Here is a 26634-nt window from a genome sequence, read left to right as displayed (position 1 = left end):
TCCCCACCTCTCTATGACTCCATTAGGCGCCAGAGGCTCGTCCCATTCCAACTGGACGGAGCGGGAGGTCAGGGTGATGGGACGAGGGGGAGGCTGGTGGGCTGGGGGAGCTGCCATAGTGTGGAGCTCACTCAGCGGGCCCTGGCTACAGCACTAGCAGAAATATGAATAAAAAAGCAACTTGAGATATTTCCCTGGAGCAAGCAGTAAAGACTCTGGAGAATCTATTTGTGCTGATTTGTTGTAGTAATCTGGAAGCACTGGTCTGTCTTGAAAAGAGTACAGCAATCTAGTGATGCAATCTTCTACAGAATGTACTTAATTATCATTACCTGATAACAGGTGCAGGCCTCTACTCCAACCCAGTAATGGGTGTACGGCTGTAAACTGTGGAGAGTCTGCTCCTGGGATGTACCCTCTGAGAGCTGCAGAGAGAGAACAGAGTGAGTCATATGTGCTAAAGTTTTGACAATGCAAAGTTTAATAGTAAGTGAAGGCAAAGAAAAGGCAAGAAATCGCCCAAGATGGACAGTAGCTACTCATTAGCTCTGGACACTTTACCAGTGTGTGGTTGTTGTGGTCCAGTGAAAATACTCTGTAAAGACTGACGACCCCATTTGGTTGGGCTGGAGGATGGATTTTCACGATTGCGGAAGTTGCTGAAACGTGCAAGAAAAGCGGCAGGCCTACACCCTCAGGTGGTGCCGGGCCTGTTTTCCCACTGACCCAGGGACTGGCAACGTGGCCGGCGGAGTTCACTGCCCACACCTGGTGCAAAAAAGTGATAGACGCAGAACTTCATTCGCTCATCATTAGGACTTTGGATGCATTTTATGAACTCTTAATGATGAAGACCTTTCTTAATTACCCAGCATCCACCACACCAACCGAAGGATCACAGTCCATTTCACCGGTCAATCTATCAAAACTACCATCATCATCAAGACCTTTTCACCATGCAAACCAACACAAACATATCTGCATGACAATTACCTTTCACCTTCATCAAGGAGTTCTATGCACACGCACACACGCACGCACACACACACACACACACACACACACACACACACACACACACACACACACACACACACACACACACACACACACACACACACACACACACACACACACACACACACACACACACACACACACACACACACACACACACACACACACACACACACAGTAATCTTATTTGTGTGCTGGTGTTGGGTGTAATTAGAGGGTGTACACAGCACAGGGTCAGGCAGGGTGGAGATTTGCATGTGTAAGTCATCTGTAGCCTGTCAGAAGTAGTGCAGAAGGCAGATGGATGGGTCTGAGCTTTGGTGTTTAAAGTGTGTGTTGGTGTGTGTGGTTTGTTGTTTGTGGCTACGATTGTGAGATTCGAGCATGCATGCGTGTGCATGCAAGTGTGTTAAGAGTTGAATTAACCTCAATAATAGTCAATTAGGCCGTGATCAATCAGACTGATTGATCTAAGTGACAGCGCAGATGGACTGCGATGGGAGAGGGGAAAGAAGAATGAGGGATGGACAATCTGAGGAGCAAGACAAGGATGAAAAGAGGAAAGGAGGACAAAACACAAAGAAGAGAAGCTGGAAGCAGAAAAAAAAAGAAGCGGCACTTGGTTGCATTTTGTGGCACAAATCCAAGTGAACCTGCTCAGACAGACAAACTGGGTTTAGTAGATAGGATCAAAGATAATCTCTACTTCTGTTTCTGCTGACAAATCCTGAAAAAATATTAGTGCCATACACATGCAGTTATCCTGAGTCAGTAGGAATTAGTAGTAGGTATCAGGATATTTTAACTTTGAAAAATCTGCAGAAATTTTGCTTATTAAACAGAAATATTTCTGGTGTCAACAATGCCCCTCTACAAATTAAACATGGGCTATAATTCCAATGTTTTCCACTTTGAAATTGTTGCAATACTGAAAAAATATATTTATGGCCTGAAGAATTGTCACTTTTGTTTTGATTTAAATACACCTTCACTTCTTCTGTAATAACATTTCACAGACATAATAAATGTATTGCATCAGTGAATGATCCTCAACACAAATTAAACAGATGAAAAGACAAACACCAATTATCATCTTTTGGAGACGCAGGGGATAAAACAGTCTGTTGCGTTTAAAAGAGGAGATCATGTGAGGGGGGCATCACTGTTACACTCCAACTCCTCACAAATAGAAACCAAAGCTTCCCAGCTAATAACACATTCATTTTGTTTTCCTTTCTCATCTTTCATCGATGTGACAGATTTGTGATGCACTTTGTGTTTGCACCTAAACATAGGTTCAGCACACATTCCTGGCAAGAGAGAGATTTACTTATTTTAGACGTACAGGGTCGTCAATACAATATCAGGAGGTGACACTCTTTTTGTGCCTATCTACCTGATATTCCCAACATTTCACAAACCACAACCCATTAATACAACACTACTTTCGGTCCATCATGTAAAAAAACAAAGGAAAGAAGAAAATCGAAAATGTTGAAGTTTGTTAAAAGCATACAAATACTATTAACTTTTCATTGGTGAATGCTTATTATGCATTGTCATTACCACTCATTTGAAAAAGTCTATTTATATAAATTTGATAAAATTACTTTAAAATGTCATCTTTTAGATGAAATAAAATGTTTATACACTGTTACAAAAAAAGAAGTTGTAAACAAAGTGGTTTCAAAGTAGGAAAAATCATCTTAATAGAATACACCTAATACAGAAACCTAATACAGATGACAAAAATACTGATTCAATTGTCAAAAATATATTTATCAATATAAGGGTGTTCTAAGTATCAACCCAGGTGCTAAGTAGAGTGAAGTTTGTTATTGTATTTAACAACAAGTGAAAATACATACTAAGAAAAAACATACTTGGGGAAAATACGACCGCAAAATTTCAACAGTAATGTGAGTATTTGTCATTTGTTACTTCCATACTTGTTAAACCTTACATGTTATCCTTACTTTGTGCAAACCGGATGCAATAATGAAACCGCGTCGTAATTGTGGGTGAATTCAATCTCAAACGCTGCAGTTTTCAGAGGCTGGATTCCTACATCCAACAAGCTCTTCAAAGAACTTCATGAATAATATTTGAGCTGGGTAAAGGAACAAAATCTGAAATTACTGGACGACCAAGAGTTATTACCTAAGATTGAATTCCGAGAGTTATATTAGACTAAAGCATTAAGAAAAATATAAAAACCTGAATCTGCCTCGTGAAAAGGGTGAAGTCCTGATAAGATGACACACAAATGTAAAGTGGTCATCCAGGTTTCTTGACTTCACTGTAATAAAGTAAGTTCAAATGTTGATGTGAATTATTGCTTAAGCTGTGAAAATGACAGGACAGAACATTTCTATTATGATAATCATAAATTGAACTTTCTGCTTTGTCAGCATTAACTTGTGACAAATACTTTTAGAGTTTGAGCATATGGAATGCCTATTAAGAAAGCAGAGAAACAAAAGCACACAGCAGCAGCAGCAGCAGCGGAGGAAGATTTTTTTTGCACCACAGGTACATCCTGCACAGGAGCTGTAACGTGACTTGTTGCATTAAACAGTTTTAATTAAAATTACTCGTGCTGTCAACTAAAATTATTAACTGCAGCAATAAAACAGTTCCACCCAGCAACAGACATGTTCTCCCCCCCGATAGCAACACAGTTAAAGCCTGAATGTGACGCAAGATTTTGGTCTTGATTAAGAAGTTTGTGCCACATAGAGAGAAGAGAGAGAAAAAAGTTCAAAGCTAAAGTCAGGCCAGTTCACCTTGCCCTTGATCCAGTGCTAAAAGGTAGAATTCATCTCGTCGCCATTATATCATCTACAGACATTTTACTGCTTTCTCTCCTCTCCTGCCCACTCCTCTCCCATTGGGCCATGATTTGGCTTATTAGACACAAAATAAAAATACACCCCGTTAGCTTCCATGGAAGCAAATGAGCCGCCATGGCAACAAACGACTTCAGGAAACTTCCAGACAGTATTTAAGGGTTTTTATTGGATGGTTGGACTGCGGACAGGATGCGAGTGCTCTGATAGGCCAATCCATCTACTTGGCGGGTGCATCTACTTGAGGTGAAGGGGCTAAGTTGTGTGAAAGTGGGCAGTAATTAAAACTAAGCATAAAGCTGTCAATAGGCGCTTATGACCCAGTGTAATTAGCCTAATATGATTTCTCTCTCTGTGCTGTGGTGCGCTAGCCGAACTGACTCGTCCTTGTGTACGCCTGAAAAGCAGAGAGCGTGAGGATGGGGGCCGGAGTGGATGGCAGACAGATTAACAGCTAAATAAAAATAAAGTCAGGCTGACAGATGTAAAGACAAACAGGCAGGTAAGTGGGCAGGTCCACTGATTGTAAGATCGATATACAAACTGAGAAAACATCACTTAGTGTTTTACAACAGCGAGAAGTCATATGTGAAATAACTTTAATTGAAATATCCATGAGTGTATACAAGTTTCTATGCTGTCCCGCACAGACACACTCGCATACGTTTACAAGCACACACAAACACATGTGACCACTGGTCATAGTCAACACACACATAATGCCACGTTGTCTATGTAACCCCCCCCCCCCATCCCCTATTGGCAAATCCTCAGGGGACGTGTAGCGGTCACCATTAAAAGGTCTTTCCAATACAAGCTCTGTTACCAAGGAGGCTAACAGTTAATTCGATTGGCTGGCTGGTAATCAGGAAGTGGGGTGCTCAGAGGGCCCAGTGATTTATGGCTCTGTTGCCCGCTCGTCATCTCCCAAAGCTCCTCCCTCCCTCCCTCCTCATGTCATAAATTAGGACCCTCGTAAATAAAGACGGCACCACAATCAGGCAAACTCAATCAATTATACCGGTTCTCTGGCCTCAGCTCATATGTCTGACAGGCAGGAATGCTAATGTTATTGTTGCTTCCAAAGGGCTAACCTGTCAATTAGTGTACCAATGCACAACACAGCAGCATGAATATGGACCGCTCCATTTAACACTCGCCTGATGATTGGACTTGTGTGTGTTTGTGTGTGTGTGTGTGTGTGTGTGTGTGTGTGTGTGTGTGTGTGTGTGAAAAGTATAGATGCCATATTAGTTGATGCATCCTCGGATGTGTCAGGCCTATTGGTCTAATCTGTAAATGAGTTTCACAGTAAAAAAAACAAAACAATGTTTGCATGTCTGTTGCAGACAACGCTTCTGTTACAGTATTGGAAACTTTCATATTGGTAATATAGTTTTCAAATTTTTAGCTTTTAAACTTGACATCCAAAAGAACACAAGTTTTCTTTTTCACTAAAAAGTAAAGCGATATGAAAGTTCACTAGAACATGTAAACCTGTTAATGATCTGTGGTGTTAATCAAACTATTCCAAAATGTTTAGAGCCTCAAAGGCTTCCCAGTCCTTCAAATGTGGATACATCACTTTTGTTGATATAAAAAAAGAAAAATAGTTTACAAATACAATTATATGCTAGTACTACTACTGTACACTAAATTGTACATGCTGTTATACCTGGTACTGGTATGCAGTGTACGGCTGGAGTCCATGATCTTTGCATGTAGTCGAGGTATTCTTGCAGACCACAGTTGTTGCATCACTTCTGTGGATCTCGGTGTTTTGATCCAGCCTGCGGTGAACCTCATAATGAAGGATTCTGCCATTTGGCTGAGCTGGAGGAGACCAGGTGAGTAGAAAGCTGGTGTGAAGGCTGGTGTGACCGTCAGGTTGGAGGTCTAGCAGTGGCGCTGTCTGACCAGAAGGGGGAGCCTCCAGCGTGAGTATAGATGCCCAGTCACTGGAAGAGCACCCAAGCACTGTGCAAGCCTCCAACCTCATCTCATACCTGTACATACACACAGAGGCAAATATCTGTCAGGAATAACTGATTAAAAAAAACAACAACAAGAACAACGTGTTTTGCAAAGAAGTGCTTCAAACAACTTTGACATAACAGTTTGCATAGAAACTCTACAAAAATTTAATTTCATATAATTCTTGTGTCAAAATTAATTTTACCTTTCTTTCAGAGGAATTCAAATATTATTTTGTCCATTTTAAAACAAAATTTAAATTTGGAACAAAGAGAAAAGTTTAGAAATGCCTTTTTTTTTCAGAATTAACAACATTTCTATATTGCCACTTTATACAATAAGACTGCATCAGCAAAACCAACAGTAAATTCTCTTCACATCTGTAAGTTTCTGTCACCAAGAGATGGCACTCTTACCTTCATTACATTTGTTCATTGGTATGTCTTCCTTCAGCTCATAGTTTCCATATACAGTATATAGCTTTTAATATTGATTACACACAATATACAGGGAATTTGAACCAGAACAGGCTGTTAAATGTGGATGACTGACCTGTGGTAGGGAGTGAGCCTGTGCAGAGTTATGTGTCTGTCAGAAAAGGCACTGTCTACTGGGGTGAACACATTGCTGCTGATGGTAAGCTGGACGGGATCTCTTTGATACACCGTGTAACTCACAATGTCCCCATTAGGGCGGGCAGGAGTCGGCCACTCTACCATCACCTGGTAAAAAAAAACCCCAAAAAACAATGGCACACAGCAAAAGAAAGGCTCAGCAACAACTTTTAGGAGGCATGTGAAAGATCTAAGGCATAAAGCCAAAGAATGACATACCTGGGTTGGTCCCAAAGGCGTTAGTGTGGGAAGACCCACCCCAGAAGGAGCTGATGGGTGAGTTTTTGCTGAGGCTGTTGTGCTGCTCACTGCACCTCTGCTGTTGTTGGCCCTGACCACATAGCTGTACTCCTTGCTTGGAAGAAGTGTAAAGTCGTGGTAATAAGAATCTGTGCCAACATAGATAACTTCACCATCTCTACGGAGTTCATAGCCAGTGATGATGCCATTGGGGTGCTTTGGGGGTCTCCAGCTGACCTCAACTGACTCTGGGCCAGTAACCTTTGAAAAAAGAAGAAGCTCAATGTCACATAAAGAAGATTTTCTGAGGCTTTTGATATAGTCAAGATATACATTTAAACAAATATCAACCAAATTATGATAACTCGGAAAAAAAACCCAAAAAGCGAAGTTTGAAATATAATTATTAAAGTAAATGTTTTCACACATGTTGGGACTGACATCTCAAATTTACTAATGGCACATACAACATAAAAGGTTTACTCGCAATGCACACAAACAAAGACACCTTTAGAGTTGGGGCTTGCAGCTCAGTGGGCGGAGCCTCCTCAGTTACGACGGACCGACTGATGCTGGTTGTGCACCCACCATTAGTGCAAACCAATAGGAGCAGCTGATATGACGTATGTGGCTGCAGATCCGACACCACCTTATGTAGAGCTTTCCCACGATAAACTTCTTCATTGTTCACTTTCAGCACATATGTCGTCACTTCTCCACTTTGCATTGTTGGTTTACTCCAGGAAACTGTAACACTGTCAGATGTGATCGAGGTCACTGTGGGAGGCTCCACTGTGGCAGGAGGAGCTTCAAGAGTCGTGATGTTTGTGTGAGGACTGGTGACGCATCCCTCTGACGTACAGGCTATCACCGAGTAGCTAAGGTGAGAATAAAAAAAAAAAAAAAAAGATTTGTTTTCCTCGTTTAAAAGGGGTTTGGGAACAATAGCTGTTAATACAAAACAATAAAACAGAGTACCTGTATGTTGAAAATGGCAATAGGTCTTCATCTGTGTAGTTGAGCACAGTCGGGTCAAAACTGAATGAGAAGCTGACATTGTTTCTCTGAATCCGGTAGGACTGAAGAACCCCATTAGGCTGGAGGGGAGGACTCCAGGAAACTTTGACCTCACTGGGCCGGCCTTGAAGATGACTCAGTGCTGGAGGGGCGAGGCCTCGAGGGGGGGCTTGTTTTGTTGTCAGACTTATCCAGGGGCTGCAGGTGTGTCCTGCCGGGTTGTGAGTACAAACACTGAACTCGTACTCTGTCCAAGGACGCAAACCAGTAACTGTGTAGGAGAGGGGTTCAGCTTGTTGTGGGGAGGTTTCCTGGAAGAGCACCTGTTGGAGACGATGTGAACGATTAAAAGTAATGCTTTAATGAAATATCTATTTTTATTTATTTGATCCATTTGAGGTTTCTGTCTTCATAACATTAGAGCAAACAAAGAATGAGAAAAGGTTTTGCTTATATGTGTAGCATCTGGATATAACTGGCGAAACTCCAAATGAGTCAATTGTCAGAAATGTTCAGAATTGCATTTTTATTGTCACCTACTTTCCCTTGTTTGATGTCCTTCTCGTTACTCCTTCCCCACGGCTCTTCATCCAGACTTCTCCCAAACAGGTAATATTCTTCAATTGGCCCATTGGGCTGGGAGGGAGGGCCCCAGGTAAGAGACACATGGTCCGCCCCAATGAAGAGAGGCGTGGGAGGCGGCTGGGCAGCAGGTGCTGCTGCTGCTGTGGTGATGTACTGAGGAGGCGTATGTGTGCAGCCTGCTGCGGTGCAAGCTTCAAGAGTGAGAGAGTAAATGGTCCATGGCTCTAAACGACGAAACAGAAAACTGCGTGAGAGCCCACTGAACTCCAGGTTTCCCTCACTGTAGACGTTATACATCTGGAAAGAGGATGAAGGAAAGAAGTAAGAAAGAAGGGGGAACTCGGGTATTACAGGTGGGTTAAGGTAAACTATGATGATGACAGCAGAAAGATAAAGATGAGCAATGGGTGTGTGTGTCTTGTAAGCAGCTAGAGTATGGTTGATAAAAGAATCTTTAGATGTGGGAAAGTAGCTGTTTGGAATCTGTCTGAAAATATGTGAAAAAATAGGATATGTAAAAAGCTGTTCCAATCTAATCAACTGTTTCTGGAATTGGCTTTGTGGGAAATGTATTTGTCTATAAATTATCTACCTGCTGTTACTAAACTGTCTTCCACTGCTAAACAGGATCACATCTTTGAATCTGTGTTCAGTGATTTTATAGTGTGTATTGTTTGTACCATGATGACTCCATTTGGTGCATGAGGCTGATCCCAGCTGAGCAGTAATGCCCTGCCCCGCTCTCTCTGCTCCACTGTGAAGTTGGCCAGGCCGGCCGGAGAGGCCTCCAGGGTCCTAACATCCACCCACAGACTGGACACACTGCCTGAAGAATGAACAACTCCTGAGAGTCAGTCGACGTCCAGAAGCTGTGCTTTAAACACTTCCTGTTGATGTTTAAAATGAGTGACTCGTTATCATCATCCTACCTGCCGTGTTCACAGCTTCCACACACAGGCTGTACTGGCTGTAGGGTTCAAGGCCGTAGACTGGTGCCTCTCGGACAGAACCCTTAAAGAATGAAAAAGAACAAAAGGTGATACAGAGAAAGAAGAAATAAAGGGAATTGAAAGAATAACAAAATGATGGGGTGACATAGGAGAGGAAGAAGGGCTTAAGACAAAAGAATGACTGGGTGACAGTAAAAAAGGCATCAAACTGCCACCGTTAACAGGAAAGTGGGTCGAGTGCCAAAACAAGAGAATAAAGCAAGAGAAAATTAGTTACACAAACCTCCTGTATGGATACAAAGCTGTTTGTTACTTATTAAAAAGAGGAATAAAAATGTACATTCACACAACGGCAAGCTAAGATGACATAACAGGGGATTTGTGATATCAACATTTTAACATACAGACTCAGTCACGGTAAAGTAAGTAGACACCAGAGAAGTGGCAGAGACTGAGAGGCACTGGCAGGCAGACGGCTGTCCCTCATGGGCGAATTCAAAGCTTCCAGATTGAGTGTTTATGTCACACATGCACCCTTTCATATCACACACACAAACACAGGCACAGGCTCAGGGTGTCTGCCAGTAGCTTTAGGCAGTGGGACCCAGCCCAACATCCTGGCACACATAGGGGCAGTGTGTGTGTGTGTTTGTGTGCACGTGTGTGTCTGTGTGTGTTACAGCAGGAACACCATTTACTAATTGATAAGAGACACAAAAGGCCCTGGCGTGCAATGACATGGTAGTTGGGGAGTACCCAGTTCCAGCATGTAGCATCGCCTGTTTGATTGTGTTTGCTTAAGACTGAGAGCTTTGAAGCAGCCATGACAGTGATGTTTCTCCGAGTGTGAGAACGTATCCGTGTGAATTGTACAACACAGGCTATGTTTCTTTCAAGCGTGGAGTCTGCAGTGACAAAAACTGTCTGTTCAGGACTGTTTGCTTTCACATAACCAAGCATATGTAAAGAGATTAACTGGTAAACCACTTCAATGCAATGGCAAGAGGATCAAAAAGACCCCAATTCAAACTGAATCAAATGAAAACCCTAACAAATCACCGTAGCGTGGCACCAAGGATGAACTGTCTGAACAACAACCAGAAAGCATGTATTCAATGTTTTCATGTCTGGAAGCCAACATATTTTTCATCCACAGTAAAATAGGATTAATAAGCCCCTAGACACAAGCTAAATCCTCCTGCAAATCACACCACTTCTCACTAGACAGAGAGAGGGAGGGACACAGCAAGAAAGGGTGGGGAAAGGATGGTGAAAGATAGAGGGAGGAGAGTGGAGGGAGGGAGAAAAAAGACAAAGGGAACAAGGGTGGAATTAAATGAAGTATTAGTAAGTAAGGCAATGTAGGGCAGATAGTTTGAAAAGGGTGAAAAAAAGTAATAGGGGAGTGAGATAATAACTGATGAAGCAAATAAAAAAGGAAAGACAGAGGGAGGGGAGAGAAAGAGCAAGACAGAGAGGGATTGAGTGAAGCAAAAAAGAGAGAGAGAGGAGAAAGCTAAAGTGGGGGAGAAAAAAAAAGATAGATGTGGCAAAAGGGAGAGACAGATTAAGTGAGCGGGAATGAGAGATCTCTCTACCTTAAAAGCCAGTGAAATATGTGAGGCATGTGGCCTATAAAGCGGTTAACATATGCACATTGTCAATAGCAGCATCTGGCGCTGGCAGATTTTATAGGAGCATGGAGACTCTGCTACATGCCTCTAGATGGCAATACATTCAAACACTTTATCACTGAAACACACCACATTAACGGCCTGTTCGCTACATCACACACACACTTGACGATCAAGTGCTGTGAAATTCACACACACAGGCACGTAGACTGGCTGTAATCAAACAGTGTAACACTGAAACACACAACTATTACATTACATTAACAGCTCCCTCAATAACTATTTCTCTCCCATACATACACATTAAGGGAGACACATGTTGTGCAAATACACACTCACACACAAAAACAAACACTTTCATTGTGTCTTTTAAGGGACATATTAAGAATTATGTAGGCAGAGACAAAATACATACAAAAAAACTAGCAGACGAAGCCCAACGTGAATAGAAGACTTTCAAGATAAATTCCCGCCAATGTTGCTCCTTGAAATAATCTTGACACAGGATCCTAAAGACTAAATTGTGTATCACTGCCTTGTACTTGTGAAGTTTCCATAATAAATATTGCACTTTTAATAACATTTGACCTTCCAATAGGTAGAGCTGAGTGTTTTGGATACATATAACGGGCTAAACCAGCAAAAAAAAAAAATGGTTTGAATAAATGGTGGGTTTCTCTGTCAAACCTTTTTTGAAATGAAAGAGAATGGCCAACCTGTGAAGATCTTGTGAGGAGCCACAACGTATGATAATATGAAAGGAAAGGGTTCGTGTCAATGTAGATTCAATGTGAGTATATGCATATGTGTGTGTAGATGATCAAAGTCCCCAGTTATTCATACAAAATGTAAAAGAACAGAGGAGGAGCAAGAAGTCAAGAGAAAAAGAGGGATAGGAAGGAGTGTAAACAAGACAGAGAAAGAGAGAGAGAAAGAGAAAGAGAAAGAGAAAGAGAGAGAGAGAGAGAGAGAGAGAGAGAGAGAGAGAGAGAGTGAGAGTGAGAGACACAATGATATGGAAAGAGAGGAGACAGGAAAAGGTCTTGCTAATTTATACATTAAAGAGCTCTCGGATCTTACACGGTTCAACACAACTTAGCATTGAGGGCAAGGAGGCAATCTATTCAATCTTTTATTTCCTCATTCTGTCTACTCTTTGGTGTGAGAGCTGAGCTCCACCAGGCGTCCTCTGGACTGTGCATGTGTAGCCTATATAAAAAGGGTCAGTGTATACGTTCTCACATACACCCTTTGCACATAAACAGAAATCTGTGTTTATGTGTGTGCGTTTGCATGTATCCTAACAAGCCCCCATCTGAAAGTGTCCAGCCCTGTGCCCATGTGTCCCTCGAAGTGTGTGTGAATGTGGGTGCGTACATTGGTGTGTGTGTGTGTGTGTGTGTGTGTGTGTGTGTGTGTGTGTGTGTGTGTGTGTGTGTGTGTGTGTGTGTGTGTGTGTGTGTGTGTGTGTGTGTGTGTGTGTGTGTGTGATATTCAGGTATAGAGGCATGGTGCAGCCGGGGGACAGTGTGTGATACTAATTAAGAATAACCATGTGTATTTGTCAAAAGAATTATGCTGATTATCTCACAAAGGCCCCGGCACTGGGCCCCGCAGAGAGAAAGAGACAGACCAACATTAGCATACGGCTACACACATGCATGCACATACACATGTTTGGTTCTCTCTCTTTGTCTTTCTTAAAATACGCACGCACGCACGCACTCACAACTCACACACAGGTAGAAGTAAAATAAGTGCATGAAAGCACCATGCCTAATGACAGGTGAATTGGGACCAACTGGTTCGCCTTTGGGAAGTTTCTCTACACAGACCCTCTCTGGCCCCTCTCTGGCCCCTCTGCTACGTTGTATTAAGTCCAGAACAGATAATATAGTAGCAAGATTCACTTTTTTATTCTGCAATGGCAGTATCTGTGAGTACAATGGATTTCTTTATGGACTTCTAGATTTCAGTTTGTCTGTTTTCAGACGGTAAAACATTGCTTTGTATTTTTTTTTTCTAGATTCACAAAATGAAGTACCCAAATACATTTTATGCACTTGAGGATCCCGAGTCGTGGAGTTTCTTGGGGAAAATGTTTAGCTGCTTGGAAAGACGGCCCAGGACAACCTTTTCTTATATGTCTTAGTTATTTTCACTGTGTAATGAAACGTGCCATAATCAGAAACAACAATACATCTCCGTTTGATTCAATTCAATAAAAGTCGATTCAATTCAACTTGATTTGATTGTTCAGTCTATTAGTACAAGCTGTGCCCTGACCAGCCCTGTGAGAGCAGTAATTGTTTTCAGAGGTTTCTGAGGTGAGCCAGTGCACTGCACGCTGCTCTCATGCACCCCATGCCAAGCTCTCAAGCCAAGTTTGTGTGTGTGTGTGCGCGCGTGTGTGTGAGCGTGCATATTTATTTGTGCATGCCTAATTCAATGCTATTGGAACAATTGCCCTGTGTCTGTTGTGTCTGTTTGCAAATGCCCTGCATGGGTGTCCCTGCTAGTCAGGGCGCTTTAGACAGACCCTGACACATACAGACACTCGTGCGACACATATACACATGCACAAAGAAACACACAGACTGCCATTAGGCATGCATTTTGTCTGTGGCCAGCACAGATGTAGAGAGGGACTGCAGGGGTCTGGAACAGGCATGCCCACTTCACACCGGCTTCTATGATTGGCTTTGGCAGCTTGAGACCCCAGGAACAGCATATTCAAGTGTGTGTGTGTGTGTGTGTGTGTGTGTGTGTATGCGTGTATATATATATATATATATATATAAATTTGAGTGTGTGTGTGTATGTATATATATATATATATATATATATATATATATATATATACACACACACACACACACACACACACACACACACACACACACACACACACACTCAAATTTACTTAAAAAATTAGTATTATTATTCATGACTAATTAAACACATGAAATCAAAAACTGAAAAAGTGATTATTAGTATGAGTCTATGAGCTAAAATTGCACATAAAAACATTTCAGGACAATAGCCACTGTGTTGTAAACTGTCTAAATAAAACTGAAAATCAGATTTTTAGAAACTTTTAAGGTCAGAAGTAAATGACGTTAATAACCGGCATTAAAAGTAGCTACGAGTTGTTAAGCAATGAATCCTTTAGATCCAAGTGACATGTTTTTAATGTCTTTATCATCTTTAATTTCTTCACCACCAGTCGATGGTCATAAAGCCGACTGCAAAACACAAAGACTCCACATTTATGTCCAGGCTGTGAGACAGCCTCAGAAAAGCAGGATGGTCTCCTAAAAACTAAATATTGCTCACTTCCAACACAAACACGAGGATTCAGTTACAAATCACACACCCAGATACTTTCTTCCAAAGCTGAATGGATTCACTGATCACAAATATACGCTTTTCTTTCTCACACTCTTTTATTCTCACACTCATAGACTCTCAGCATTCCTCAAAAGATGATGACGAGTAGAGAGCACTACACTGAATGGTGTGGCCCTTCACAGACAGACGCACAATAACACACAACCTGTCATTACTGAGAGGAAGAGGGTGTGTTCGAGAGCGACAGCAAGAATGCAGAGGCGAGAAGAGAAAGTGTGAGAATACAAACACTAACTTTAAAGAGGGACCAAGAAGAAGAGGGAATGAAGGGGCCAACGATGGTGGAAGAGTGTAACATAAAAACTGTAATTTGACGTGGTGGCACAGCAACCCAGACAGAAAAAGCAGCAATGGAGGGAAGAAGGAGCGGGATGCAGTGCAAGAGGGAGGAGTTGACAAAAAAAATGAGGAGACAAAGAGAAAGATTGCAGTGAGGAGAAGAGGGAGTGTTGCAGTCTGATTATTTGGCTGTTTATGCAGAATGCTGAGAGTCCTCCAATCAGAGTTGGAGACCTCTAACTAAGAGGGTTTGATAGGCCGAGGGCCTAACAAACTCTGCATCTGAGTCTCCTTATCCTCTCCTCTAATCCTTCCTTCCTCTCTTCACCTGTCCTCTCCTCTTCTTTTAACCTCCTCATCCCTCTCTCCTCACCCTCTGTGCACTCAGCTCTGCATTTCTCTCTTTCCGCCACTCCTTTGTCTCTCTCATTTGTTAAAGGGTGTCACCGAGAGCAAGGGCAAAGCCTTGCTATTCCTCCTCTGCCCACATTGCTTCCTCCACTCCCTCTCGTCGCTGGTTCAGTAGAATAATAACCAGTGCAGGGTTAAGAGCAACAAGTAATGCGGTAGCTATTGTTAAGCAACCAAGTTTCCATCTCATGATCAGCATTTCTATTTGCTTTGCTCACATACAAACATCTGCACACTGAAATTTGCACTCAACCACCACAACAAATGGACACCTTACTAAATGCATGTTGGAGCATCTCAGTCTTAAGAGCTGCCTTTTGTCAAGGCATCGATTATACAACGCGTCAATGTCAGATTGACATGATAGATCACACAGCTGCTGCACATCCATGATGCAAATCTCCTGTCGCAACACATCCAAATGGTGCTCTAATGCACCGAGGTCTCAAGCAGAAGAACAATGATGTGACTTGGTGTGGTATCCTGCAAAATCGGGTGTATCACACTTGCTCAACTGATATTGAGAAGTTTGATGTGGAGCGAGAATATCACCCACACCATTACAGCACCATCAGCCATGCTTTACGCCAACCACTGGAGACACTGGAGCAGAAATTGAGATCCAAGTAAATAAATAAAAAGTAAAAAAAAAAAAGATGAAAAAAAGTTGTCTGTCATCAAAATGCTAAAATTATTAACAGACATGTGGTGTGTGTATGTGTGTTGTAACAAATAATTCTCATGAAAAATAAATATAATTAAATATGGACACTAACACAAACACAAACATTTCAGGTAATTTTAGAGGCTCTTCCTCCAGTTACATTGTAAAAAATCATCTGTTTTTAAATGGCTGGATTGGTGGCCTGACATTGTCTTAACTTCTGGTATTCTGGGATATTCAGCCAGTTTAATAAACATTGTTTTACATAATATTTTTATTGCTGTTCAATGCATGTTGTTCTCATGAGCTCATGTTCATTGTAGAAACAATTTAATTCTAGACACGTGTGGCTTCTGGGTGTTGTACGATGTTGATGTTTGTGTTAGTGTTGACTTTCTGATATGCTAAATGAGTAATTTTATTCGCCTCTGAACTCTGTAAAAAGTTAGGCATATGGTAATGTAACTGTGTGAGGATAGTTTTTAACACTCTTTTGGACTCCTGGTAAAGGTTTTTAAGCTTTACACTTTGTCGTAGTATTGCTTCACCTGTCCGTCCATTTATGCAACCGCTGTTGCATATTCTGATATGTAAATGGGAGTAACACACTTTGTCAGAAAGCTCCAATTTCAACATTTCTTCCACATTATGACTTGACTGGACTCAAATAGCATCTACAGTTACAAGGTCTCTGTCCAACAGTTGCAACTTTGGGATGTTGGGAATGAGGAGCTCATCATCATGGGTGTGCAAACAATTTTGCACCAACTGTGTTGCTGTCCAATCATTAGTGATTTGTTGGGTTTCTTTCTGACAAAAACACCTCGTCATGATTGGGTTGTATGTGGTGCTATATAAAAAAAAGTTGAATTGAATCTCTGAGGAAGGATGAAAGCAGCTTTTGGGTGTAAAGCTGTGAAGAATGAAGGTAGGTTTGAAGTGAAAAGGAAGCCCAACCCCACAGACACTTCACAATATGCTTCTCACATCTCTGCATTGCAGACAAGACAGCAACCACTTTGTTGGCGTCATTACATATCGTAGCTAAATCATAAGTGATTAAGTATAACCAGTCAAATCTATATTCGCAGTATGTGCTTCACTGTGCATTTAACTCCATTACTTTTGTGACCCAGCCTAATCATTCAACATGGGTGCAGACAAACACACTATGCATTCTGATAGCACGTCTAACCCTACACGCCCTTCTACTGCACTACTACTCCTGCGGCCCAATGGGTGCGTGACCCCCACACACGCCCGCACCACCACCACCACACACACACACACACGCGCGCTTACAGACACAGTTTGCCGGCTGGCCCTTGCTGTCCCACACTCTCTGACGGGCTCTTAATGGTAAACTAACAGATTGTAAACATGCTGCTAGCTCTCTCTCTCTCTCTCTCTCTCTGTATCTCCACTCCCTATATTAATCACGGCCCCTCTTTTCTTTCTCGTCTCTCTTATTTCCACCCTACACTTCCATCACCACTTTTACTTCTCCCTCACTTCTGTTACTTCATCCATCCCCCTCTTTCCTCATCCCTTCTTTGTTTCTCTCCCTCTTCCCCCTCTCTCTCTTTTGCTTTTCCTGGGGTATTTTTTAAACAATGTGTCCTTCATGTACGGTTGGTTACGGGGCGTACAGAAGGACATCATTAGCGCTGGTGGTTAAGCTGTAATTTACACCATTACCGAGGTAGGGGCCATTTTTATTGCCTAGTAAATTTCAGCTCTGAAATATTTAGACCATATGGCTCAATTTGTGTAATAACCTTAATTTCCAAGCACCCTTCAGCTCCCTTCAGCGCCGGCTGTTGTTGGCGGATGGCAGAGTGGTGCGTGTACACGTTAGTATGTGTGTGCACAGTTTGGATTCAGTGCACAGGCACACATAAACACATACACAGACAACATAGCATAAATGTTACCGCACACACCACACGTAACCTTTTCCACACAGTCTCTTCCACATGCTCTCACTCGTCCGCACACGCACACACACACACACACACACACACACACACACACACACACACACACACACACACACACACACACACACACACACACACACACTCACACACTCACACACTTACACACACGCACATGTATGTATGCATGGTGGTTGCAGATTAATAGGGTGTCAGCTTCTGTTTGGGTGAGGGAGCGTCAGGCGTCGGCCAGATGGTTCTCAGGGATGATGACTGTCAGGGGTCCTGCTCTGATCAATGGGATGTATTAATACAGCGCGCGCGCACACACACACACACACACACACACACACACACACACACACACACACACACACACACACACACACACACACACACACACACACACACACACACACACACACACACACACACACACACACACACACACACACACACACACACACACACACACACACACACACACTGTTGCACTTACAGTCACAAACAAAAATGTTATGCATGCACACAGGCACATGCAGCCATATTCAGACATATGTATGCACGCAGAAGAACACACACTCGCCACTCGCGCACACACAAGGTCTCCCTTCACCAGCGATCCCAAGGGCCACAGTGTAACATCTGGAAGAGCCAAGGGAGGGAGGAAAGGACAGCAGAGTAAAGGAGGAGGCAGAGGGAGGTGGTATGCAGGGAAACACAAGAGGTTGAAAAAAGAGAGAGGCAAGAACGATGTCGAGAAAAGAGAAGTAAATGGAAGAGGGAACTGCGTGCGCGAGGAATAAGGGATGAGACATGGGATGAAGAGAGACTGGTGGAAGAGGGTTAAAGTGTGGCTGAGGTAAAGGAAGGTGGTAGAACTGGACAGAGGAGGGCAAATGGAATAGAGGGAGGTGATGACATTCAGATATGTGGGGTGGATGTGGAAATCAGGAGAGCATGGAGCAAGACTGAAAATGTGACACTGAAGGGAAGCCAGTAGGGACTGAAGAAAGTACAGAAGAAAAGGCTAAAAAAAGATCAAAAACAAAACAAAAACAAAAACAAAAAAACCCCAAGAAGAGTCAAAATGTGGTAAAGAGTATTATCAGAAAAAAGAGGCGAAAACTATGTGGACTTGGCTTAAGTGGCAAAGAGCCGAAGAGGCTCGTGCAAAATAAACAAAATGCCGTGTCGAAAAAAATGGTTAAAATGTGATGACAGATTTGAGAGAAAATAATTAAGAGCAACATGAAGTGAGAAAAGTATTGCAGAAGTAAGACAGCCCAACAGGATTGAGTGACTAGCTTGTCTGTCAAAAATGTGTAAGGCATGAAAAGTAAATTTGTGTCTGTATGCGTGTGTGTATGTGCGGGTTCCAGGCGGCGTGCAGGGGTCTAGTGAGGCTGGCCGCCTGCGCTTCATACCCTCATTCCGTCCGATTGCCATGACGACCCCATTAATCAGCCAAGCTGAGCAGCACAGAGCAGGGTTCCCAGCCCAGCCTGAGATCAATACACATCCACACATATGCACACACACCCGCGCGTGCGCACACACACACACACACACGCACGCACGCGCGCAAAACTGAAATTTGTTATGGCAGCACGGTGGAAGACTGAAAACAAAAGAGAAAAAGTTCGGTATGTGATGAGGAAGTACGTATTAGCTAAGTTAAGATGGATTGGTTTATGTTTTGAAGTTCTCATTATTATATTCTTATGCCCTTTTTGACTAAAAATAAGAAGAGAAACAGCTGATGACACGACCTGGCTGTGAGTACTTTCATCTTGCAATTGTAATTCCTCTTGCTCACTTACTGTTCTGGACTGAGGCTTCAAATGTTGTTCCTGTGCTCTGCTGCAGTCACTCTCCTAGTGTGGGGGCCACTGCCCCGAGTGTTGCTACCTCTACAGGAACCACATCTGTCTCTCTTTGATACCATTCAACCACACTTGTCGAAACTGAAAGACATTCCTATATCCCTTTTTAACTTTTTCCATGTCTTCAGATAATATGTGTTTATTTTGTGTGTGTGTGTTTTCTGGTCACATAAACTCGAAAAGTGAAAACAACAGAAAAAGTCCTCACACACACAAAAACCCCCCCCGTTGTTCTCAAAATCAAATGTGCCCAAATATCCAGAGATCTCCGAAAGGGATATCATCCGTTGGGTTCGAACTTTCATATAGCGCAACCAATTCAACTTACAGAAGTAGAGGGCAAGATATATTCCTTGATTTTTCTTGGCTTGGTTAATGGTAAGCATACAGGGAATCTAACTAGCAGCCATCTTGAATTCTCCACCAATCACTCCAGGCAGTGTACAGATAGGTCTGTCTGTTCCTGGAATCGCTGGCAACTGCTATCAACCAGTAGCCAATGTTTGACGCCTCTGTTTTTAGTACTAGTGCTGACAAATTAATAACATTTTATAAGATTAATAACAGGGTTGCTGTGGATTAATTTTAATTAATCATGATTAAATATAATTCATTTTTAATCTATATTAATCATGTCCCATTGTGCATGAGCAGCCTGACTCAAAAGAAGGGAATACATATGCACTTTAAAGTGTTTACTAAATACCTTTAACAGTTCATGTAAACTAAAAACTTTTTGCTAAGAGTAACTTGTTGAGTAACAGAGGATAGATGACCACTTCTTATTTACAATGATGCAACTGGGAACAGTAGTTGCAGGAGATATTTGCAAGTCAGCAGTTCCACCTTGTCATGAGCTCCTGAATGAGCTGAGCACCACTCCAACAGAAACGTCTCTACTGGATCAACTCGGGAACTCAACTTAAACAAACTTGAGCCATTCTGCACTGCAAATGGGTTAATTACATTAAAATCAGATTAATCATTATGATGGATTATTCTATGTTAATGCATCAATTTTGGCAGCCCTAATTTGTGCTGATTTCTTTCTGTCCCTCATATCACATTTGTACTCGACACAAGGTGGAAGTTACCAAACGGAGTCACTTACATCATAAAGTATACCACCAGCATTCCATATGAAGAAAGGCATATATTTCTTATAGTCTCAAACAAATAGACTGAAAAGCTAGTTAAAAAACAAAACAATATATATATATATTTTTTTTTTTCCTTTTTTTTTCTTTTTTTTTAATATATCAAATTGTTGCCAATAATACCACATAAAACATCAGCAATACACAAGTCTTTAAACTAAGGCCATTCTGGTTAAAATCATTCTTAACCTATGCAAAGTCTAAGTACAATTGTTCAACAGTTCTTTAAAAAGGCTACTCTTTCCTAATAGCCTGAGAACTTAGTCTCCCATTTACACTTTCTTTGTCAATTGCTAAACAACGCAGTGCATGTGGCAAAGGCAAGTGCATGACAAATGAGCGCCACTGAAATGAGTCTATGCCATGTCAATGAGCCTCTCTCCACACACACACACACACACACACACACACACACACACACACACACACACACACACACACACACACACACACACACACACACACACACACACACACACACACACACACACACACACACACACACACACACACACACACACACACACAAACAAACAGAGTCTTCCATATCAATGAGAAGGTGAAAGGTCTCCATTTACATCTTGTATTAATTATGAGTGACAAGCCAAAGGTCACAAAGGGAGAAGAGGCCACACGTATGGACAGAATATAGATCTACACTTCTACCTCTTGTTTCTGTTGCGCCCTACTCACTCTTTCCCCATCTATCACTCTGTCTCACCCCCTCTTGTTCATTTTTTTTCCCTCCTCGTTCTTATTTCATTTATTCTTGCTTTTATATTCTGCCTTACCTACACCGCCAAATCTATTTTTCTTTTGTTTGAATTACACTACTCTCTTTCGTCAGGCTTTGCTTGGTCTTCTGTGGTTTAATGCAGTCAGAGATAGATCAAGTTTTTCTTTTTAAAGGGAATCAAGCAACACAGTGTATTGTAAGTTAATAATATAAATCCAGACACTTAACGGTTTGGCATTGCTGTGCAGAGAGTTCGCCAATGACTCACTGCAACTTTCAGTTAACGTATAGTATACTTATACTGCTTACTGAGATGCTGATTCATTTTCAGTGTAGATGGCAGCCGTTAAGATGGTACACGTCTGTCACTGCATGTGCATATAGCATTTCTTCATACTGTTGTAGATTTTTTTTGCAAGTGTTGTAGAACTAGCCGAGGGTTGTGGGGAAGGCCCGAGAGAATATGAGGCCGTGGGAAGGGTGTGTTTGTGCGGGTATATATGTGTGTGTTTTTAGGCCCCTTGCTGGCAAACAGATGGCATCAGAACCACAGGTAGAGTCTACACTTTTTCACACACGACAATAGACCAGCATGCACAAACAGGCATGCACATACTCACTGAACCTGTCAAGTAATTATTATAGGCTTCTTAAGTTTTTAAAGTGTCTAAATGCTATACCCATTGACTGCTTTGTAGATACATTGTTCCATATCAGTTCAGATTGTTGCATCTGTTTTCATTCCTTTCAGTGTATAGAAACCTGAACAATGGTGAAGAAACCTAACCTGTGATTGGAGATGTGATTGCCCTTGCATCATCCAGTAATCGCTGTATGTCTGTGTGTCTGTGTGTGTGTGTGTGTGTGTGTGTGTGTGTGTGTGTGTGTGTGTGTGTGTGTGTGTGTGTGTGTGTGTGTGTGTGTGTGTGTGTGTGTGTGTGTGTGTGTGTGTGTGTGTGTGTGTGTGTGCACATTTACCTGGACAGTGAGAGCAGTGACAGTAGTTGAGTTGAGTGTTGGATCCTGTTTGTGCTTCTTATAAACCAGTCTATAGTGGGAAATGAGACCATTGGGGAGCCCTGGTTCATTCCACTTCAGGTGAACTGAGAACGCACCTATCCAAGTAAATAGCATGTGTTACAGTATGAGAACATTTCAAATGTGCCAGTGTTCAATTGTCTAAGGCCCATTTACACGACAACGTTTTATGTGACAACACCTAATCCGTAAAAAAAAATGGAGTGCGTTTACACTGCAGCAGTGGACACACTGACAATGTAGTTATCATGCCGGGCCATGGGAGGGCGCTGTTGCTTGATTTTGTTGTGAAACGACACAGACGTGTGCAGAGAACAATATGCCAAAAACATGAAGAAAATGGAGAGAAGCCGACATCCATATGGACTGATGACGCATCGGATGTTATCAGGGGTGAGTCTGAACTATAAAACTACTGATATAGATGACAAAACTAGAATACGGACCGTGAGTCCTACCACTACGGGTCCACCAAATTTGTTTACTAGTGCATGAGCAGAAGGAAGAGGAGGGAGGGGGAGATGTGCAAATGCGCAGTAACAGAACTCCATGGCCTCCGGCAGTTTCTACAGGTGGGAATCGTGACCGTGAAATAATCTATCCACCTCAGGAACCTGTATAAAAATTTTGCGGATACAGTGGATCCGAACACGGGTGTCGTGTCAACAGACCCCCCCCGGAAGTGAAGAAAGTTTTGCGGATATACTCGTATTCGTTGTCGTGTAAACGGGGCCTAAGAGTACTTACCAGAGGGTGTAACAATGGGAGGAGCCATGTCCTGTGGTTTTGCCTCTAATGTCTGCCCTAAAGCCCATTGGCTCAGTACTGAGCCTTTGGAGTTGTGGGCCCGGACCCTGTACTGGAAGTAGGCGAAGGGCCGCAGAGAAGGGCTTGCATCAACAAATTCAAGGCGCCCAGTGGACCAGATGAAAACCAGCAGCTCCTCCTCCGTTCCTAATGGACGTCTGAAGAAAATGCATACTTGAATTCACTATTTAATACAGTTTATTTCATATGGCTAAAATCAAATAGAACATTGAAATATGGCATCCATAAAAATGTAGGAATATATTTTGACACATTTCAAAATGGCACACAATGCAGCAAATTTGTTTCCATAAGCAAGAGACCATCAAAGTTTTCAATTTGCAATTTAGGACTGTATAAAAATCAATTAAGAACAGGTCTTACATTGATGTTTTCAGTGCACTGCTTTCCAAAAACTTTTGGGTGATGTAGATTAAAACAGGACACAATTATCTTCAAATCACATGAGTCTGTATTCAAATTTGAGTTGCTCCAAAGAACCAGATCTCTGCTGCCAAAGGTGTGAAAGTATGATAGCATAATGTTTTCAAATGGATTACAGGCATGTTGGACTATTTTACTCTAAAGTCATGTTGTTGTGATAGATGAAGCATGTCGGCAAGCACAGTTTTGCTGGAATGTTCAATGGTGTGAGAAAACATTGTTTGAAAACTAATGTAACTAATTTCTATCGGCACAAATTCAAGTTTGTGCAACTTGCTCTGTTTGTATCTGTGTAAAAAAATGCATGTTTTTTTCCTTGTTGTGTAAACTTATTATTCCTACTATATTTGAGCCAGTAGGTAATAGGAATAAAATAAAAACAGTCCCATCATGCCTAATGACAGTGGAAATACTACAAATAATTAATTTAGTCTGAAATCAGATCATACATGTAAACAAGTGGAGTTATGAATGGAATTAAATGACATGTCAGACATTAGGAAGACAACTCAAGCAATTCCATAGTGTTCTGGGATAAATGTACTCTTTAGATTATTGTAGTGCTAACACTTATTAAAGCCTTACATATAAAGGTGACAAAAGAGCAGGAGCATTGTCCTGTATCATTTATACCACAGGTCACTAGACTGTGACATACGTGAACAATTCAAAATATCTGGAAACATTTACAGTTTCCATGTGGTAGTCACAGGGCCTTGCACACATGGTTCATGATTTATGAGTATCACACATAAAAAAAAGAGTAATGATAGAAAAAAAAAATGCACAACTCTTTTTTACAAAATAGTCTCCAAGCCATTATGCTTTCTCAAAACCATCTCAATTTATTTTTTACTAATTAAAAAATGACGAGGAATAAGCTTCAGATTATTTAGCTCAATTTTGCTTGGTTTTCTAAGTGTCACACAAGTGTTGACCAAAACCATGCATTTGAAAAGATTGTTTCTCATTTGCATATTTTGCGCCCCCCACCAACTAATTATGAGTTGCTGCAGCTTATGCCATGAACACATGCTCCTCGAACAAGGCAGTACTGACTCCCATGTTGCATCTCAAGTCTCCTGACTGTGCTTAAACTTAGAGCTTTGTTCATGTTCCTGTAATTTGCAATGTGGATTTTTTAAACGTAGGAATGACAGAAGGCTCGATGGCATAATATTCATAAGCTCCATTTAGTAAGAAAGATAAACCGGTAGTGTAGCGACAGTTTCACTTACATTGTTGCATAAGTTTATATTGATTATAAGTAGAATGTAGAATGTAATCATAGGCTCTCATCATGAGAATGGCCCTCCAAGCATTCCTCTCACTGTAGGACTGTCAGACCACAAACACAATTGATCATCTTTCACCTGAGAGGCCAAAATCACCAAATGTATCCCTGCCTTTGTCTTTCTGTGTTTCTTTGAAAGTCCAGATCTTTGACGCAGATACAGTTCAGATTGTCACAATCACACGAGACAAAGCATGGACACTGACTTTGGTTAGCTTTGATCAAACCTTACCTCGTAGTGATAGACCTTAAGTTTGTGTGGAATCAAAATTAAAAATGGAACATCACGCCTTAAACATTGTGTGTGGGTCATTGGCTGATGCAAGCACCCTGATGCCTTGGTAAGCCCATTTGTCTGTGATTACGATGGGTTTCAGGTGTGTGTACGAGAGAGAGAGAGATTTTCCTGTTTTATCCAAGTCCCTGTCTGCCTCAGTCTGATCAGGCCAAATGTGTCAGTGTGTGTGTGTGTGTGTGTGCGTGTGTGTGTGTGTGTGTGTGTGTGTGTGTGTGTGTGTGTGTGTGTGTGTGTGTGTGTGTGAGTGTGAGTGCGCTGCTATGCTAATGTGTGTTTCCTGAGGACTTAAAGGGCTTAGTCTGGTCTGACCCTGCATACAGATCACAAACTCTTTGGTCAACAAGCAGACCACGACCTTCAGCATGCATTACTACACACACGCACAGATACACATTCACAAAGTACAAAGACGTTTAGCTCAAGACTCATCTCTAAATCTTCCCTATATTTCTGTATACTAAGTTAAGTATGTATACCATATATATGTACAGAATATATGTGTTCATTTGTGATATACTACTTAGGCATTTTGAGGACACTATAACAATGTTATAGTGTCCTCAAAATCACCCTATATGTTTAGAGACATCAAATCTACGTAGTGTATAAGTTTGCTTGTCATTACGGTAATCAATTCAATGTTCTATTTTCTAACATTAGATACTTTACACATAACTTTAGATATAACAATAATATACCATGGCAGCATTAAGTCATGTTTCTGAATCCGCCAAATAAATATAGGACTTCCACTCCTCGGAATGCAATTCTATCAATACGAGAATCGGTCTTACACCAGCTTGACTATCAACTGACTGTCAACGTCCCAGAAGAACATGTAATTAGTGTAGTAGGAGCAGAAACAACCCTGTGGAAATATTTAATACAGTTGAAAAAGTAAACCTGATGACAAATTATACACTTGGGTTATTGTTTATTGATGACTGTATCATACCGATAGCACGAACAAAGATTTTTTTTTTTCTTAGCTATTTCATCGGAGGTTGCTGCAAATTCATGTAACCCTTAATTTACATTAGATACAGCAGTCTGACTGATCAGGGGCCGTCCTACACTAGTGCCACACCACTTTTCAGAGGCATCCCTCTGTGACGAAAGTGATTTTTGACAGAAGTTGTGTCACGCTGCACAGAGATCAAGTAATGCAGAAAGTTCCCAGTTGGAAGGCATTATAAATATAGTATTTTTCAAAATATCTTGTTGAAATCAAGTTGTATTGCGCATATAAATCTGTATAAGTCAGTAAATGAACATCATCACCAAATGACTCTTTTTTTAAAAACATTTTTGGAGTAATTCAAATGACTGGAATTGCATTGTTGAGTAGAAACGTTATAACTATGGTACCTGTATATATGATATGAGGTGATG

At 41.6% G+C, this 26634-nt stretch overlaps 1 protein-coding gene across 1 annotated transcript in view; it reads right to left on the bottom strand.

Annotated features, from left to right (window-relative positions):
- The window catches only part of ush2a (Usher syndrome 2A (autosomal recessive, mild)), a gene marked incomplete at its 3' end in the record, with an annotated part of 194350 nt that overhangs the window by 5166 nt on the left and 162550 nt on the right, over positions 1-26634 (bottom strand). Inside the window, exons 70-83 of the mRNA XM_080520729.1 lie at positions 26611-26634; positions 23147-23364; positions 22340-22476; positions 9226-9307; positions 8977-9122; positions 8252-8593; positions 7673-8034; positions 7203-7572; positions 6674-6955; positions 6393-6562; positions 5542-5872; positions 562-768; positions 333-425; positions 8-153 (exon numbers count right to left, since the gene is read on the bottom strand). The exon at positions 26611-26634 is cut by the window's right edge and continues 139 nt beyond it. Of these exons, the coding sequence (XP_080376855.1) occupies positions 8-153; positions 333-425; positions 562-768; positions 5542-5872; positions 6393-6562; positions 6674-6955; positions 7203-7572; positions 7673-8034; positions 8252-8593; positions 8977-9122; positions 9226-9307; positions 22340-22476; positions 23147-23364; positions 26611-26634 (2910 nt within the window). The remainder of the gene's footprint in view (positions 1-7; positions 154-332; positions 426-561; positions 769-5541; positions 5873-6392; positions 6563-6673; positions 6956-7202; positions 7573-7672; positions 8035-8251; positions 8594-8976; positions 9123-9225; positions 9308-22339; positions 22477-23146; positions 23365-26610) is intronic.

The sequence above is a fragment of the Blennius ocellaris genome (genome assembly GCF_963422515.1).
Source record: "Blennius ocellaris genome assembly, chromosome: 1".
Classification (NCBI taxonomy): domain Eukaryota; kingdom Metazoa; phylum Chordata; class Actinopteri; order Blenniiformes; family Blenniidae; genus Blennius; species Blennius ocellaris.
The sequence above is the reverse complement of the archived record's forward strand: the minus strand, read 5'-3'. Positions and strand labels throughout refer to the sequence as shown.